We start from the raw sequence: 19,612 nt of genomic DNA on the forward strand, positions 1-19,612 counted from the left end.
CCATTACCAGTATAATACTCCAAATTTAACCAATCTTTTTTAATCAGGTATATGATAGAGATTGCTATCCTACAAAGAGGTGGTCAATTTTCATATAAGGTATACCATAAATTACTAGTCCCAAGCCAGATATAAGGGGTTTACCTACACTTGAGTTTGAACTGTACATGGGGAAATATGATAAATCTTCAATAGATTTTTGTCTTGATACTTGCTTTGCAGAGAAATTGGGACCCAGCATTTGTATTATTAAGTTTTTTTTTCTTTTACGCAAGAGAGAGAGAGACCTGCCAAGGGCAACAAAACATTAAAAAAAGGCCCACTGAAACTACAGGTTCCCTAAAAGATTTTGAAGGAATTATCCAAAAGATAGGGACAAATGTCTTGAAACCTTCTTAAGAAGTCAAGTCATTGGCAGATGGAAATACAGATGCAGGTAGGGAGTTCCAGAGTTTACCAGTGATAGGTATGAATGAATGAGAGTACTGGTTAACTCTTGTATTAGAGAGTTGGACAGAATAGGAATGAGAGGAAGAAGAAAGCCTTGTGCAGTTAGTATTAGGTTATGAATTATTGAACTTAAAATGCTGGAAAATATATACAGATTTCTTTTATAGTGTCCTGTGCAGAGATGAATTTGACATAGCTCCTCCTGTTGTGGAGACTGACATCTTGCCTCGCCAACCTCTCCTCACTGTTGAGGTTAGTAATTATTTCTGGGCACATGAAATAAGTGGAAAAGGTACATTTCTTGGTTGTCCATCTTGAAATATGGTTTTTGTACTTGTTCTTTTCAGGTTAGCTATGACACTACTGCGCTTGTGTGGGAGTGGCTGCCAGTCAAAGTCCACCTCACAAATACTGAAGCCAGCACAGTATCAGATATTACCATAAACTTTGGCCTGCACACCTCCTCACATGCAAATCTAGAACATGCCAGTATGTATTTTATCATTTGTAACTCTCTCTCTCTCTCTCTCTCTCTCTCTCTCTCTCTCTCTCTCTCTCTCTCTCTCTCTCTCTCTCTCTCTCTCTCTCACATGATTTGGCCTCTGTTTTTGTACTGTGTAAGAATGGAAGCTATTTATGAAAAGCCTTCTAGCTTCATTGATGTTTATGTTGTTGATTTTGGATTTGAGATGTTATTGTGGCTGATTTCTTGTCTATGTGCTTTTATTTCACTGTATTGTACCAACTTTTATGAAGAAAATTTTGCTCCACTATAAAAGAAGAGAATTAGGAAAGAACCACCTGGTAGAGAGATGCAGCCACTGTTCTTCTCATAAATCTATTAATAGTGGTGTTACTCAGGGTTCTGTCCTGTCATTAAACCTTTTCTTAATATTCATCAGTGATCTAAACCAAACTCCTCATATGCACTCCTACACTGATGATACCACCCTACACTTCTCCACATCCTTTCAGAGTCAACCAATCTTTCAGGAAGTAAACAAATCACTCAGGGACACCACAGAATGCTTGACCTCTGATCTCAAAAACTTTTGATTGGGGTAGACAAAACTTAGTATTGTTCAGTGCCTCAAAAACTGAATTCCTCCATCTATCAACTTGACATAACCTTCTAGACAACTATCCTCTCTTTTTCAATAGCTATTAACTGTCCACCTTTTCTACACTGAATATCCTCAGTCTGTTCTTTTTTTTGTAATCTAAACTGGGGACTTCCCATTTTTTCTCATGCTAAAACAGCTTATATGAAGTTAGACTTTCTGAGTTGTCTCTGCCAGTCTTTCTTACTACCAAGCTTTGTAAGGGGTCTTTATCTGCCCATGGATGAAGTATTCTTCACATGTATGGTTGGTGTTTCATTCATACTGCTACCACATAGAGCTGCTTACCTTTAATACTCTGTTACTGTAGTTAAGTCTGTAAGGTCAAGAACAACCAAGTGACTAAGGTATTCAAAACACAGCTCAAAACCAACTATATTTATTCTATAACACATAAGCAAGTGCAACAACTATACACAAAAGCAATATTAAAAAAACACGACCACATCTCCTTAAAATAATCTTTTTCACTATACTCTACTCAAATCCAGCTACAGATTCTTTACTTCTTCTATTACTCATCTTAAGCTTCTCATCACAATTAATATGGCAACATGTTATCCATTTATCACCAATAACAACATAACATCACTACACCACTGATACAGGAATCATTGCATGCTAAGGATCACAAAATAACTTAGTGTTACAGTATAAATCATGAGACACAAAGCACACAGGAAAACTCTCTAAGTATTACTTATGTATAAGACAAAGCAGAGGAGGCAGAGGATGACTCAAGGCTTCAAGATGAGAAGTGATCTGTGATCTGCTGTCCTCACCTCTCACTCTGCCTTATAATCAGTTATTCCACATAACTTTAACTTATAACTGTTTGTTAAGGATGAAGTGGAGATGATGTGGCAAGAAGTGAAAACACTAAAATTGAGCCAAGAAATACTGAAAAAAGCAGACCATGAACTACGAATGATGATTTCATCCATTCATGTAACATTAAAAGACAAGATGAGCAGTATAAAGGAACTACTTGTGGATTTGACCAGCCAAAACAAAACCCTACCTCAGACCATTGTAGTACCCACCACTGCACACATGGAAGTTGACACTACTTAAGAAAAGAACAGAGTATGCTTCCAACACAATTTCATTGAAACAAACTAACTTACCCAAGAAATATGGAAAGCATCAGGTTATGCCACACCTAGGAAGGACGCCACCAGTGACCTGACTGTTCACCTCAACAACAACAACACACACCTGCCAACACTAACACCCAGTCAGCTGCACCTGATACCCAATCCACCACCACACCAGTCCTCACTGTCGATTAACCCACTACATCAACCTCCACTGACAGCCAACCCAGCTCAGCCGCTCTATCAACCAAGACAACACAGCTGCCATATTTGATAGTTAACCCACTGCAGCCGTCCCCCAATCACAGGGCAGCCTCAGTACAACCCTCAGAGATCACCACTCCCACCCACACCAGCAGACATAAGAAAGATGATAAGTATATTGCAGTGAAACATTCATGGAGTGACCAGCAAGGCAGCAAATCTCCTGCAGTATATACACACACATGACATATCAATCCTCATTTTTACAAGAGGCACTAGTGAGCAATGCTTCCCATATAAGATTTGGAAACTGTCAGGTGTATCAACAACCTCTTCAACAAGGAGGATCACAAGGTCTTCTCACAGTTGTTAAGAAAGATATAGCAGCCACCCTAACAGAAAACCCTCCTCAGCTCAGCGATCGGGTGGAGTCACTCAGTGTCACAATACATCTCGACAACACTACCAAAGTTGATGTTAATAATGTGTACTGTAGACAAAGATCACACCTCAACCTGACTCCCATGCTTGAACACAATCAGTGGTGGTGACTAACAGTGCTCGTTGGAGATTTTAACGGTCACCACCCTGTACTCAAGCCATGGAATGGCAGCAACAATAACCAGAGAGGGTAGCACATTGCCCATGTGCTGGAGGACTTTGAGGACATAAAACTGCATAATGAGTCACAAGCTATGCATATAGGTGAAATATTAGATCTTCTTCTCATAATTAATCCAGGGAGTCTAGACTTGTAACCTTTTCCAGAGTTACTCAGCGACTGTTGGGTACAGTGGATTAATGTCACAGTGAGCATAAACTTAACTGTTGAGTTAGAAAAGGAAAAGATTGGTGACAAAAGAAGCTAACTAGTTGTTATTGAAATCCCACCTGACCACCTGGTACAAAAATTATATTGTACCTGACAATGTAAACATCTTTTATGAGGATCTGAGTCGAGCTGTCCGGGATGCAGCTGATGCCTCAGTGCCACGCCAAAGGAAAAAGAAATATTATCATGGAAGAGAACAACTCTGGTACTATGACAAAAGGGCAAAGTTACTCAATTAGATATCACATCAACTGAAAAAAAAACTACTGACATAGTGGCAGTGAAGAAGACAAATTGCATCTTCAAGAGTGGGTTCCTTATGCCAGGGAACAAATGTCTCTGATCAGAGAGGAAAATTATATGCAGTACACAGCACGCCTAAACCACACCACAAATATGACACAGGCGTGGAAGAAAATAAATCACATTAGAGGCAGACACTCACCATAGTCCAGCTGGGAAGGCTGAGTCATTAATGAAAGACTATCATGAAAAATTGGCAACTGTAAACTTGCTTGAACCACTTTGTGAAAAGAAAGCTGCCCTTGACCCAACACAAGTGGCTGTTGTCACAGCAGCTATATACCAGGATGGCACAGACAAGGCCATAACAAGAGAGAAACTGCTGGGAGTGAGGAAGCTGAGTACGGACATGGTGCAAGGCGAGGACGGGATAACATAAACCATGTTAAATGTTGTCTTTCAAGTGGACCTGCTACTGAAGTTGTTCAACATGTCATTCGAGCAAGGAACGTTACCTTTTTTTTTGGCCTATAGGACCTGTAGGCATACTTGAAAGAGTATATGTGGGAAGCACTGTTCAGCTTCCGCCCATTAAGAACATAAGAAAAGAGGGAAGCTGCAAGAGGCCACCAGGCCTATATGTGGCAGTCCCTGTGTGTTTAAATCTATCTAATTCCATCTATTATCCCCATCTATGAACTTATCCAATCAGCCCTGATTACATGACCACTGAGACTGTTCCACTCATTAACCACTCTCTTTGAAAACCAGTTTCTTTCCATTTCTTTCCTAAACCTGAATTTTTCAAGTTAAAACCCATTATTTCTGGTTTTCTCCCCACTACTAATCCTAAGAACTTTGTTCATGTCCCATTTGTTAAAATCCTTATACCACTTAAATACTTCTATCAGGTCTCCTCTTAACCTTCGTCTTTCTAAGGAATGCAGATTGAGTTTTTCAGTCTCTCTTCATTAGGGAATAACCCTCATTCCCTTTATCTTTTTAGTCATCCTCCTTTGCACTGACTCCAACTGAGCTATATCCTTCCTATTATGTGGTGACCAGAATTGTACCGCATAGTCAAGATGTGGCCTGACCAGCACCAAGTATAGTATTATTTCAGGACTTCTGCTTTTAACACTTCTAAAAATGAATCCCAATTCTCTGTTCACCTTATTCCTGGCCTCAGTATATTGCTTCCTTGTACCGAGATTGGAGCTAACTATGACTCCTAAATCTTTCTCATACTTGGAACTTCCTAGTGCCTCATTATCTATCGTGTACCTATTGCTTGGATTATCTCTACCTACGCTCAGTACCCTGCACTGTTAATATTGAACTGCATTAGCCATTTATCAGTTCATTCTTTCATCCTATTCAAGTCTGCCTGCAAGGCAATGGCATCCATATTATACCTAATTAATCTACGTACCTATCTTTGTGTCATCTGCAAATTTACTAATGGTACTGCTAATTCCACTGTCCAAGTCACTAATATATATTGAAAATAATAATGGCCCTAAAACTTAACCCTATGGCACCCCACTAATTACTTCCCCCCACTCAGAATTAGATCCATTAATTACTACCTTCTGTCGCCTGTCATCTAACCATGCTTTAATCCAGTCTAATATTCTACTCTCTATACCGTGTTCTCTAACCTTTCTCAAGAGCCTCTGGTGAGGCACTTTGTCAAAGGCTTTACTGGAATGTCATAATTATCACCCTTATCTGCCTCCTCATAAACCTTACTGTATAAACTCAATAAGTTTGTAAGGCACAACTTTCCCTTCGTAAGTCCATGTTGTGTTTGATTATCAAGCCATGTTTGTCTAGGTGTTCCCTAATGTTTTTTGCTGTTATTGATTCCATTAATTTACCCACAATTGAAGTTAAGCTAACAGGCCTGTAATTAGATGTTAGGGATTTATCTCCCTTCTTAATATGGGAATCATATTAGCTTCTCTCCACATTATCTGTACCTCACCTGACTCCAGTGACGTCCTAAAAAGTACTGTTAATGGCTCGCTGACGACCTTGCATTCCTTGAGAACCCTTGGATATACTTCATCAGATCCTGGTGACTTGAATTTCTTTAGTTTATCTATCTCCTGTTCTACCATGCCCTTAATTGTATGAATATCTGTCAGCTTTTCACTATCCTCTGTCCTAAATATCTGTTCACTATTTGGGATTTCCTGTGTGTTCTCTTGGGTGAAGACAGTTTTAGTGGCACAGGCAATTTTATTTATAGTGGCCTACATCACCACCCAAGCACATCTTTGGTATAACCACCTAGAACCTGGGTATCATGGTGACCTGATGCATAGACTTTTTTTCTTTTTTATGCAGGAGGGGCAACTGCCCAAGAACAAAAAATTGATAAAAAAAAAGCCCACAGGGTTACCAGTTCCCTTAAAAGTCAAGTGAGTTATCAAAAATTCAGGGACAAATGTCTTGAAACCTCCCTTTTAAAAGAAGTCAAGTCGTAGGAAGATGGAAATACAAAAGCATGCAGGGAGTTATAGAGTTTACCAGAGAAAGGTATGAATGATTGACAGTACTGGATGAGAGGAAGAAGAAAACCTTGTGCAGCGAGGCTGCAGGAGGAAGGGAGACATGCATTTAGCAAGATCAGTAGAGCAGTTAGCATGAAAATAGTGATAAAAGATAGAAAGACATGCAACATTTCAGTGGTGAGAAAGAAGCTGAAGACAGTCAGTCAGATGTGGCTTTTGGTTCCCCCCTATCTAATAAAACTTTGTGAGTGGAATCACTCCAAACATGCAAAGATAACTCCATACAAAGACAGATAAGGCCCTTGTACAGAGTTAGCAGTTGGAGGGGCGAGAAAAACTGATGGAGATGCCACAGAATGCCTAACTTCATAGAAGCTGTTTTAGCAAGGGATGAGATGTGAAGTTTCCAGTTAAGATTATGAGTAAAGAACAAACCAAGGATATTCAGTTGAGTGTCATTGCAGAAGAGGGGATAGTTGTCTGGAAGGTTGTATTGAATTAATAGATGGAGGAATTGAGTTTTTGAGGCATTCAATACGACTAAGTTTTCTCCTCCCCAATCAGAAATCTTGGAAAGATCAGAAGTCATGCATTCTGTTTTGTCCCTGCATGATCTGATGACTTCCTGAAAGGTTGGTTGTCTCTGAAAGATCGTGGAAAGATGTAGGGTGGTATCATCAGCATAGGAGAGGATAAAGCAAGAAGTTTGGTTAAGATCATTTATGAATAATAGAGTTGGTGACAAGACAGAACACTGAAGAACACCACTATTAATAGATTTAAGAGAAGAACACCACTGTTAATAGATTTACGACAAGAACAGTGGCCTATTACCACAGCTGCAGTAGAATAGTCAGAAAGGAAACTTGAGATAAAGTTGCAGAGAGAAGGATAGAAACCATAAGAGAACAGTTTAGAAATCAAAGCTTTATGCCAAATTCTATCAAAAGCTTTTTATTTGTGTAATGTGACATCAAAAGTTTCACTGAAATCTTTAAAAGAGAATGACCAAGACTCATTGAGGAACACCAGAAGATCACCAGTAGAGTGACCTTGACGGAAGCCATACTGGTGTTCAGATAGAAGATTGTGAAGTGACAAATGTCTGAGGATCTTCCTATTGAGGATAGATTCAAAAACTTTAGACAAGCAAGAAATTAAAACAATAGGACCCAGCCACTGCCACTGCCACTGCCGCCATCACCAACACTGCTACTGCCGCAGATTCCACCACTGCTGCCACAGCATTTTATTACATGGAGAAAAGTTTGATGTAAAAGATCATAGCCACCATTGTTAGACACAGTTTAGAATACGCAGGAGGAATGAGGTCTCTGCATATGAAAAAAAAAAAAAAAAAGAACATGTCAAGAAGTTGGAAAGAATTCAGAGGACAGCTACAAAGATTGTATGAGAAAAAATGGGATTGCCAACTTCACAAGATACAAGAAATGGAGGAGATCTAATAACATTTATGCAAAATAGTTAACTGCATTGGGAAGATAGACCAACAAGATCATGTATTGATGAAACTGAATGGAACTAGATGAATGACAGGTCATTAAAAAATTATCAAGAAGAATCAGTGTTAAAGGGACATTGAAAATTATATTTTTCCATATGTAATTGTTGATATTTGGAATGGCTTAAGTGAGGATGTTACAACAACCAATGTACATATATTTAAAGAAAAATTGAATAAATATAGATATTGAGGTAGGACACACTGAGCCCTGCACAAACCCTGTAATGTACAAGTATGAAACAACATATGCAGATGTTTATTCATGTTCTCAGTCAGTCACATCCATAATCACTCCCTATGAGTGAATTATTATTGCAGATAAACCTTTAGATTTCTTTCAGATTAGGTCTAATGCAAATTTTGCTCTCCTCATACCTGTGTGTGCTGAAAGTTGTGATTTTTTTTACATTGCACCATAATATATCTATCTTTTTTCCTGCAGTTGGAAGTTTTTCAGTGTAACAATTTTACCTCCTTGTCTTACACATTTACAACATATACATTATTACAAGTAGGGAATATTGAAAATAAAATGTCATATTTATTATTACAGCACAAGTTTGTTCAGCATCTGGTTTACAGAGTGACAAACTAGGATCCCAAGTAACAGGATTTACTTGTGGCAATCTGAGTATTGGAGAAGCAACGTCTTTTTTCTTCTATGTGAAGTCTCTCACTTCATCAGAAAGAACATATACCCTAAAGGTAAGAAAACATAATCTATTTACCTGTTTGTAGCTATCAGAAAATATATCCAGTCATCTCTTGATTACCCCTTGTTGGCCATCTTGTGCTGTTATCCAGTACCACCAATTTAGTTATAATAAGAAGTTACATGGTTTGTGTTAAAGTTACATTCCTATGCTATGATGTATGCTAAGTTCAGATAAAAAGGAATTAGCTTTAAAACTCTTAAGCAATTCCTTACTGGCCGAACACCCCACACTTAACAGTCTGCCATTTCTCCTTCCGCTATCACTTTTTATTGCTCTCATGCATATTATAAAGCTGCACTATATCATGAACAAAATTACGGTCAACTTGATTAACATAAGAATTATGTTCCTGGAGATGTCGTGCTATTCAAAATTGAATTATTCAAACTTTATTTTCCCATAGAAAACAATAGTAATAGGGGGGTGGTTACATTCCTGGCCACTGGGAAATTCTGCCCATTTTGGGGATTCAAACCTTTAAAAAAAGGTAACTATTAATACATCACTGGGTCACGACAACATTGAAAACACACTTTCTCATTTTATTAGCTCTGAGGGTATGCAACATGCTTTCTCTCAGTCCTATTGTATGGACAATCACGGACAGTTACCAATGTCTTTCTCCCTTAGCCTATCAATCTAACACTTAGAACTTCAGAACTTCTTTTCAATGGTCAAATTAAGTCTTCCTTGATTATGTGGAATCACTTTCCTGTGAGAAGGTTGAAGAACACTTGGATGCAATATTATAGGACACTACTTGAAAAAATGCAGAGAAATGATCCACTCATAATGCTGGTTAGCTCCAGACTGAGGAGTGATGTCTCATATATACATATATATTCACAAAACAACATTTCTATTAGCTTTTTAAGCCTTATCACCAAGAAAGGATTGTTTTGTGATGCACAAAGTGAAATCTTGTATGGAACTCAGAAAGCAAAGCAAGAGATGAGGCTTTTGTCTGCCAGTGGTGGCCACTTCTTGTGACACTCTTCAGCATGTGTGTTGCTTTCACCACATCATTTGTGTGTACCAATCCATTGCTTGCTACAATGGATATCATATCTTTGTATTGATATCCACTATAGCAGGCAATAGAGGGGCAGCCACACAAATAATGTGGTAAAAGCAATACACAAGCTAAAGAGTATCACAAGGAGAAAGAGCAGCTGCTGCTGATTGCAACTCCCGTCAGACAAATGCCTCCTCATTTCCTGCTTTGCTTTTGGTGTTACATGCAAGATTTCACTTTGTGCATCACAAAACAATCTTTTCTAGTGGTAAGGCTGGCAAAAAGCTAATAGAAATGTTGTTTTATGAGCTTAAATGTATATATGAGAAAGTAACACCTCCTCAGGAGATGGTTTTACCGGCATCATTCCAGGCAATTATTCTCTCTTCTTCAGTGACACTTAATTTTCCCCCTCTTTTACACTGAATATCCTCAACCTGTTCTTTACTCATAATCTAAACTGGAAACTTCACATATCATCTGTATCTAAAACAGCTTCTGTGAGGTTAGGCATTTTGAGGCATTTCTGCCAGTTTTTCTCACCTCTCCAACTGCTAGCTCTGTACAAGGGCCTCAGCTGCCCATGTATGGAGTACCCTTTGCATGTTTGGGGATTCTTTTCACACAGCTGTATTAGATAGTGTGGAATCAAAAGCTTTTCATCACATCAATCCTTCTCCTCTGACTGAATGTCTTCAGCCTCATTTTAAGTGCTGGAATGTTGCATCTCTTGCTATCTTCTGCTATTTTCATGCAAATTTCTCTTCTGATCTTGCCAACTGCATGCCTTCATACCTTTCTCTGGCAAACTCTTCATCTCCCTGCCTGTGTCTGTATTTCCAACTTCCTATGACTTGACTTCATTCAAGAGGGAGGTTTCAAGACATTTGTCCTTGTCCTTTGGTTAACTATCAGCTCTGTAAGGAGACTGGTGATTGAGTGGACGTTTTTTCTTTATCTTTTTGTTGCCCTTGGCCAGTCCAGCCCTCTTACATAAAAGGAAAAAGACATTCAGTGTACTAATCCAAAATCCTTTCTTTTTCAGATTGAGTATAATGTGTCGTTGCAGTTGGGAGGAGCTGTGGTCTGTTGTCCTTGCACATATGAAAAGACTGTACAGACTCAAGCAAAAATTCCTTTCCAGGTATGGTTTTCAATAATAATAATTCAGACACTTGAAATGCCACAATTATCCATAATGTATTTTTATGAGGATATTCCACTCACACAGTTTTATTACAAGTGAAATCAAAAGCTTTTCATGTCATCAACTTTTCTCTTCTGACAGACTCTTCTCACCCTCTTTCTCACTGCCAGAGTTTTGCATCTCTTGGTATCTTCTGCTATGATTTTCATGCTAACTGCTTATCTAGTCTTGCTAGCTACATGCTTTCCCTCCTCCTCCAGCCTCGCTGCACAAGGCTTTCTTCCTCTTACCCCTACTCTGACCAACTCTCAATGCGTGAGTTAACTCCTTGCCTGCTTCTGTATTTTAGTCTACCTATGACCTGAACTAATGTAAGAGGAAAATATGAAGGCATTTGCCCCTATCTTTTGGCTAACTCTTGATCCTGTTCAGGGACTGGCATCTCAGTGAGCCAATTTTTTTTACCATTTTCATTGCCCGTGCCCAGTGTTCCTCTCTTGCATAAAAAATATACTAAATGTCTCAAGGGGACTTGTATCTGGAAAAATTTTGATGTTTTCTATTAATGAAGAAGATTTTGGCAATTTAGAGAATAGACTTGGCATGAATCCAGGCAGAAATATAAAGCACATGAAATATAAGTGATGGAAGGCTAAAGTACCTTTTTGTAAGCAATCTCTCTATCATATATACCACAAGAATAGTTTGTGTGAAACTTAAGTTTTAAAGAATTAGGTTAAGAAAAAGAATGAGGAATCTGAATCTCAATGCCACACACTACCACCTCTGTTATGTGCTCAGAAGACAGAGATGGCACTCTGACACAAAAACAACATTCATTCCTAGGAAAAGCAGCATAATACCTCCTGAGGTTCCCTAACTGGCAAAGGCAAAATGCCATAGGCACCTCTTCTTTGGGGCATCTTGAGGAGGGATTGGAGAAATAGAAGATACAGACATGAGATTGTGATTGGAGGAGCCCAATGGGGAAGATAGGGTAACAGCATGAGCAGAAGGCTTAAAGATTAGGAAAAAGCCAAGAATGTTAGATGTATCTTCAAGACAGTTAGGAATACAAGTAGGATGTTGCACTCATTGCTGTAACTAGTGGAAGATAGCAAAGTTGAGGGTTAGTTCACCAGGATTGCAGTAGTCACTTCTAGTAGGGGTGCCACCAATGTGTTGTGGTTTGGTTGCAAGAGAGAAATGGCTTTCAAAATACTCTTGCTGTATTTGCTCGTGGATACAAAAGAGAGGCCAGGTACAGAACAAGAAAGCATGGCTCTGTCCTAAGACAGGCAATGAATAAGTGAGTGGTGACTGCCGAACAGGAAACAGACGGACTTCTCACAAGGCAATACTGGACAATATAGCAACTGGAAGACTGGATACATGGCAAATACATACATAAAAATACTATATATAGATGAAAACTATTATGTACATAAAATGTGAAAATTATTGAGACTGGTCAATAGTTTAGCTATAAATGCATCAAAATGCACCTACAATCCATAAAGGCATCAAAATGCAGAGACAACCATGAAGGCATCATAAATGCAGAGGCAATCTTGAAGGTATCAGAATTGCAGGGACAACCATGAAGGTGTCAAAGTGCAGAGACAACCATGAAGATGTCAAAGTGCAGAGACGACCATAAAGATGTCAGAAATGGAAAGACAACCTTGAAGGTACCAGTAGTGCAGAGACAACCATGAATGTGTCAGAAATGTAGAGACAAGGTGTGAACAAGCCATGTAGCATTAACAGAAAAAGACATATATGATAAATACAGATGTACATTTGAATACAATAACAAAAACAACATTTGACAATATCACTTTTGCACAATAGAAAAAAAAAAAATCACTGTGAAACAGCACAGTAGAATGCAAAAATCAATGACCAAACTTAATCTAACATGGGGCAGAGACAGTCCATCCCAAGGGGCAAAACAATTTAGGCACCCTTTAAGACAACAAACTAAAAAGGAATACAATACAAATACATGGACAATGGACCTTGGTGCAATATATATATATATATATATATATATATATATATATATATATATATATATATATATATATATATATATATATATATATATATACAGTATATATATAGTCTACACAGGCAACCCCTGCTTAACGAACATTCACACAATGAAATTTCCCTACAATGAACGTTTCCTTTTACTACCATCTGCTTGTATAATGAACACCAAACTCACTTTAACCCGTAAAGTCCGACAGGCCTTAAATAGGGCTGCATTGCACACTTCCGACAGTCCTTAAATGGGGCAGCTACTTTGAGCGCTAATAAAAACCGCGCTAGCATTGGTAGCGCTGCTATATTTGGTCATGACGTAGGCCTATGGTAGTACTGTCGGCTCCCAGGAAGCACACCGCTCTAGCCAGCTTTTTTTTTTTTTTTTTTTTTTTTTTTTTTTTTTTAAAGGGGGTGAAGAGAGGAGGTAGCTAGCTGAAGAGAAAGTGGGTGGGAAGAGAAGGGTGAAGGAAAGTAAGAGAGAGATAGATGGTGGGCTTGACCACCTTGCTAATTTTAGCATTACTGCTCTAGCCAGCTAGTCTCCGCAAATTTCTGTGAGGTGCGTGAGCGTCGTGTCGCGGTGATAATTATTTACGTATTTACGTATTTACTTATTTAAGGAACTATTATTTACAACTATGGCTACTGGTGCTAAGAGGAAGCTAAAGTTTAGTGATAAAAGTGATAGACAAGGCGGGACAAGACGGAAAGTGCACAGGTTGGAGGTAGATCCCGACCCGCTATTGTGACAACATCGTCACCCACGCTTGATAAAACATACGTAACTATAATCAGCCAATATGAGTGAAAACACGAAAAACATGTGAAAACACATAAAAACATGAGCAGTGCCTTACATTATGTAAGAATACACATAAAAGCACCTCCCCCGAGTTGCCGCTACCACAATCTTCTCCAATTATCGGTTATTATTCTGAGACAACCATAGTGAGTAGAGCAATAAAAACTTGTAGGATGATGCATTGTCATGTCTACTAACAGCAGATTTTTTTCCAGAGTAATTTATAAGAGTTGATTTTTTTTATGATAATTGCGGTAATGGGAGGGTGCGAATTTTGCGGCCATCGGTCTTAGCGGGTTAACAAAATTTTATCCAGATAATTTTTTCCAAGTTTGAAAGCCCCACCGTATCACGCAAGCCGACAGGTTTTTGAATACTCCAGCGCTTCTCGTGGACAACATGTGCACCACTCACTCCCCTCCCCTTCCCCACTCTTAGTTCAAACCAATAACAACGTCCAGCACCAGCTCGTTATCTCACGCTCAACATGCCACCAAAACGCCCTGCAACCAGCCGTGCTATGTCACCTAGCGTTGCTAACAAGACCAGGAAGTCTCTTGCTCTCGAAGTGAAGCTAGATATTATTCACAGACACGAGAGAGGCGAGAAAACTAATAGCATTGCTCGCCACCATCTTGACTCCATCTACTGTCTCTACTATTTTCAAGTCAGCAGAGTCTATTAAGAAGGCTGGTGAGACCGCATCTTCCTTGCAAGCTAAAAGAACCACCTGAACTCATGGCTCTGCAATGGATAAAATGGAAAGCCTTGTGGAAATGTGGTACACAAGTTTTGTATGTGGTACAATGATGCACCCTTTGTTTACATTTCACAGGTTGCCAGCTAGCGTCCTTCCCGCTCCACTCTCCCTCCCATCATAGATTTAAGATCATCAACATTATAAAGTTACTTACATACATACATTAGTGTACATTATAATGACTTAGTCTTAAATTAAACTGCTTAAATGTTTAACTTCGTAATTTTTACTTTCATTAAACCTTTTACTGTACTATGATGCACTCTGGCTTTGTTTACTCTCAATGGAAGTTCAAGTCAGGGGTCAAACTTGTTATAATTGGTTTGCTTAACGAAAATTTGCACATCAAACGTTTTTTTAGGAACATAACCCGTTCGTTAAGTGAGGTTGCCTGTATTTGGCCTGAAAGAGGAGTGTATAGTGCAAAAAAACTGAAAGAGCAAAGAAGGAAAAGTATGTGGAAAAACTGGTGGAGACAACACAAGAGGGCAAGGAGTTGACAAAGGAGTTTGAAGAAATACATTGGGCAGGTATGTTGAGGGTAAACAACATCCTTTAAAAAATAAGGTTTAAGTCTCAATCAGCAGCTGAGGCAACAATAGGTAAGGCCTGGAAATTGGGAAGAGTGGAGGAGTACAAACAGGTGTGGATTAAGAAAGTTAGGACCATGGGGGAGAGAGTCAAGTAAAAAAAAATTAGGAGAGATTAGAGGTAGAGGAAAAAAATTTTTTGGATGATCATGGACATGTGATTGAGGAAGTGGTACATGAGAGAGGTTGCTGTGGAGACAATTAAAAGTTGCTTTCACAAACTTAAATAGTGTAATGTCAGCTAGATTATATACAAGAAGAAAAACAAGATATTATAGGAATTGTTGAAACTAAACTGGAAAGTGATGTGAAGGTCCTAGAGATTGGTGGTGGAAAATAAAATATATGGCTGAGAAAAAGAAAAAACAAACAAGGTGGTGTGCAAAATGATATGGCGTGCTGCATGGTACACAACCATACAAACACAGGCTGAGGAAGTGTGGAATATTACTTCACTGTACCACTTCACCACAGACACACATCACATAGAGAGTTCAGGTTTGCAGAATATTGAAGAGGAAAGATTGATAAGTGTTATTATTATATTTTCATAACTCAGTGAAGGTAGCATTGAGAAGCTGCTTAAGGAAAATGACACATTTTTGCAAAATTGTCAAAACTAGCCTAACTGGGAGAGACATCCATGAGAAATGACCCCGTCTTATAGGAACTAAGGCTTGAAACGTGTTACACTTCTTCTAAAACCAAATTGTGCCAGATTTGCCAGATTAATAATATTTTTGTTTTCAAGCAGTGCATTAAGTGTGATTTCATTAATATTTCAAAGTATTTGTGAGAACAGAAAATTGAGTTATTGGACGATAGTCTTGGGGAGTGGTGTTAGGGCTGGGACAAGGTAGATAAGATGTCAGTAGCAATAAATTGATTATCATAGTTCTAAATGAATACTATAAGCTAAAGCATGAGTGTGTGAAAATTATGCAGCATTATCAACCCCTGGAAAGAGTTGTGGGTGTATGGTGTGGGGCCTCTTGGTGTACGAATGGAGCACTCTTTTAGAAGTGCTGTCCCTGTGTTGTGGTCAAGAATTTGAGTACTTATGGCATAGGGAATGGTCTCATTGTGAAAAGGTGGGGGTGAATCAGCGTATGCTATTTGTTATGCTTTGTTGTGCCCAGACTCATAGTGTAGTACACTTAACCCTCAGCTATCGGGCCCAATTGGGGCCGAAATAGCCGCGCCATAGCCGAAAATGTGATAGCCGAATTGATCTTGGCGAGAAGGCGGTTTTGGCCAATGAGCGCTCAGATATCCCATGACGTCATGGCTGGGCGCGCGATAGCAGGCATCTGAGGTCGCGATAATGAAATTTTAGCAGCTTTTCATGGGTGCATGATAGCAATAAAACGGGATAGCTGAAATCGCGATAGCCGAGGGTTGACTGTAGTATCATGACTCACAAGAATATTCTTTCCCACTATGGACTAATGGGTGATGTATTTTGTTACCTAGATTTACTGTACAGGATCCAAGGAAAGATAATTTTGTTGGGTCTCTATATATATATATATATTTCTAGATATCACCAGAACACCTACTATTCTTGATCTTATTTATGTGTCTCCTTACACGCCTTTTACCTTCCTCTATTTGTGGCACTGATTCCTTGTTTGTGTATGTGAGTGTGTGGTGTCAGCGTAGGTTAACCTATGTTTGTTGTCAGACCAGTATATCAGTATTTAGTAGATCTATTGTTATTACAGCTTTTACCCCAAGTTCTTTTACTGAAATGCAGAAAAATAAACTTTATGGTGAATGTTATGAAAAAAAAAAAGAGAATCAGTTATTTTGTATCTTGCATATCATTTCAGGTCAGTGTTGAAACCCAGTCTCTCAAATTTGAGAAGTTGGCAAGGGTGGCTAATGGAGAGAGCTTCCTTGTGGTGCCTAGGATCAAGTGTACCTCCCATGTGCCCATCACTCTCACCAACTCCTCTCTTTCCCTGGTTTGTACTGTGATCATATTATGTAGTACATAACTAATAATTTATTTGTTGACTTTCATAGAATATATGAAGGATTTTGCACATGTATAACATTGCTTGGAAATTAGTACAGTATTTTACAACTTCATCCATAATGGGTAGTCACAAGCAAACCAAAAACAAGCTGATTATTTAAAAATTTTACAGGCGAGTGAAGTTCACCAGATAGGCACAGATGCTGCATCTAATGTGGTGAATACAGAACTGAGTGAAGGAGAAATGGGAGTGGATTGCTTTTGTATTGCAGTTGATGATAAACTTGTTGCTAACTCTGCTGTGACTCTCGGACAGTATGTCTTGTATTGGAAAAGGTGAGTACCATGATTATCTTGGTAACTCTTTCTCTATTCTCCTTTCCATCATCATTGTCATCATACACCCTATCCTTTACTCTCTCTCTCTCTCTCTCTCTCTCTCTCTCTCTCTCTCTCTCTCTCTCTCTCTCTCTCTCTCTCTCTCTCTCTCTCTCTCTCTCTCTCTCTCTCTCTCTCTCTCTCTCTCTCTCTCTCTCTCTCTCTCTCTCTCTCTCTCTCTCTCTCTCTCTCTCTTCTCCACAACACACCACAACACAACACATACTCCTGCTCAACATACAAATAGTAATTGGTCTGTAGTAAAGCTCGCTTATCGGACCATAGGCTCTAAAATTGTATATATTTATATGTAATTGTCTTTTCTAAAGGTCAATAAACCTCTTGTATCTTGTATGTATCTCTCTCTCTCTCTCTCTCTCTCTCTCTCTCTCTCTCTCTCTCTCTCTCTCTCTCTCTCTCTCTCTCTCTCTCTCTCTCTCTCTCTCTCTCTCTCTCTCTCTCTCTCTCTCTCTCTCTCTGTTACTACTATATTCATCCTTCCATTTCTTCTCGATTCAAAATACTTAACCCTCTGCTATTGCATCTTTTGCTATTGTGTTTTATTGCTGTTGTTCACACATAAGAAGCTGCACATATGCCTATATTGCACACTAAATTATTGCTATTGTGCACCCGTCATTCAAAAACAAAACTCTGCAGTTATGATGTCACATGATAATTGAGTTTCTTTCTTTACTTTCATTGAGAAATAGTTCTTTACATAATTCTCTAATCTACCCATCCACCTTAGCTCCTAATCGTCCACAGTGAGGTACCATATTTGACAGCATATAGAAAGCACCTGTTTCCCAAAATTTTTGCTTAAAAAATTCAACCTGCCTCTAATATATGAAGTTGAGACCTACCTCCCTGATGCTCACTAACCTAAATTAGTATCAGTACTTTTACCTACCCTAACTGCATGCATGCTGAATCAATGCCATTTGGCAGTGAAGAGAAACAAAAGTTCATTATCAGAACAAAACACATCAACACCCTCACCGTTATGACACCAAGAGGAAAAGATCGAGCTACACAATTTACTAGAAACTACAAATGGTAGCAATCATCAGCAGCAGGAACGTCAGGATACTGTGACATCAGTGAACAGGACAGTGAGAATGACTGGAATGTCAGTGGTGCAGGAACATTAGTTACTGATCAGACCTCTAATGATCAGAGTAACTGGAATACGACAGTAAGAACGATTGGACGAGTGGACGAGTGAGCGTGGACTGGCTACCTCGTGCAGAGACACCACCGGAACACCACCCCAGGAGGTGGGCCACAAACCCCGACTAACACCTGGTACCCATTTAGATACTGCTGGATGAACAGAGGCTCAGGAGTGAAAAAATTGCCCATCCTTCTCATTCTGCCCAGGAATCAAACCCAGGATCTCTCAGCAGTGAACAGAGCATGCTACCATTGTACCACAGGCTAGCCATGGGTTCAAGTTATTGAGGTCCAACAGTAATTCCATCTTTTAAGTCACAACTAGGGCCACTCACATATGCCCATCACCCTTAGGAGACATAATTTAAGAGTTCTTGGGTACTGAAAAATGCACAAGCTTGTTTACTGATAATGGACAATACACAGTGTTTGCTTGTGTCGGCTGGACATGTTTACAACCACCTGCCACAGCGGGGCTGCCATCTGTTGGCCATTTCTGGAAGTGTGTGAGGCACACATTGTTTGAATTCATTTATTGGCTGCCTAGACTCAAATTATTAAATTATTTACTGGACACTGTCCGGATTAACTGAAATCCAGATAAATGAGAGTCAAGTGTGTATATATATACATATATATACAGTGGAGACTCAATACTCAAATTCAATTAATTCCAAGTGGCTGTTCAAGTATCAAAAGTTCAACTATCGATACCTATAAATCAGGAAATTCGTTCTAATCTTAGCAAAACCTAAGTTTGTAAAAATTTCAATGTTATTTTTTTTTTCTTAGCTTTTATTTGTACATACCGTAAGTGAATGCTGGTGACAGATAACATAGAAGAGGAGGGGAGAAGGGTGTGGAGGAGGAGAGAGGTTGTCAGAGGACAAGTCACCATCCATGAAAATAACTAGTAACTTTTCTCTAGGTGTGATTCCTGTGAACCCAGTAGTAGAGGGCTGTGGCTCACTAACATTTGCACGCTCACTAGATTCCTTATTTTC

At 39.1% G+C, this 19,612-nt stretch overlaps 1 protein-coding gene across 1 annotated transcript in view; it reads left to right on the plus strand.

Annotated features, from left to right (window-relative positions):
• Positions 1 to 19,612, plus strand: part of LOC123510799 (trafficking protein particle complex subunit 11-like) — a 101,043-nt gene that overhangs the window by 58,866 nt on the left and 22,565 nt on the right. Inside the window, exons 15-20 of the mRNA XM_045266178.1 lie at positions 618 to 702; positions 798 to 939; positions 8,545 to 8,696; positions 10,768 to 10,866; positions 16,906 to 17,040; positions 17,227 to 17,390. Of these exons, the coding sequence (XP_045122113.1) occupies positions 618 to 702; positions 798 to 939; positions 8,545 to 8,696; positions 10,768 to 10,866; positions 16,906 to 17,040; positions 17,227 to 17,390 (777 nt within the window). The remainder of the gene's footprint in view (positions 1 to 617; positions 703 to 797; positions 940 to 8,544; positions 8,697 to 10,767; positions 10,867 to 16,905; positions 17,041 to 17,226; positions 17,391 to 19,612) is intronic.

Source organism: Portunus trituberculatus, chromosome 30, assembly GCF_017591435.1.
Source record: "Portunus trituberculatus isolate SZX2019 chromosome 30, ASM1759143v1, whole genome shotgun sequence".
Taxonomy (NCBI): Eukaryota; Metazoa; Arthropoda; class Malacostraca; order Decapoda; family Portunidae; genus Portunus; species Portunus trituberculatus.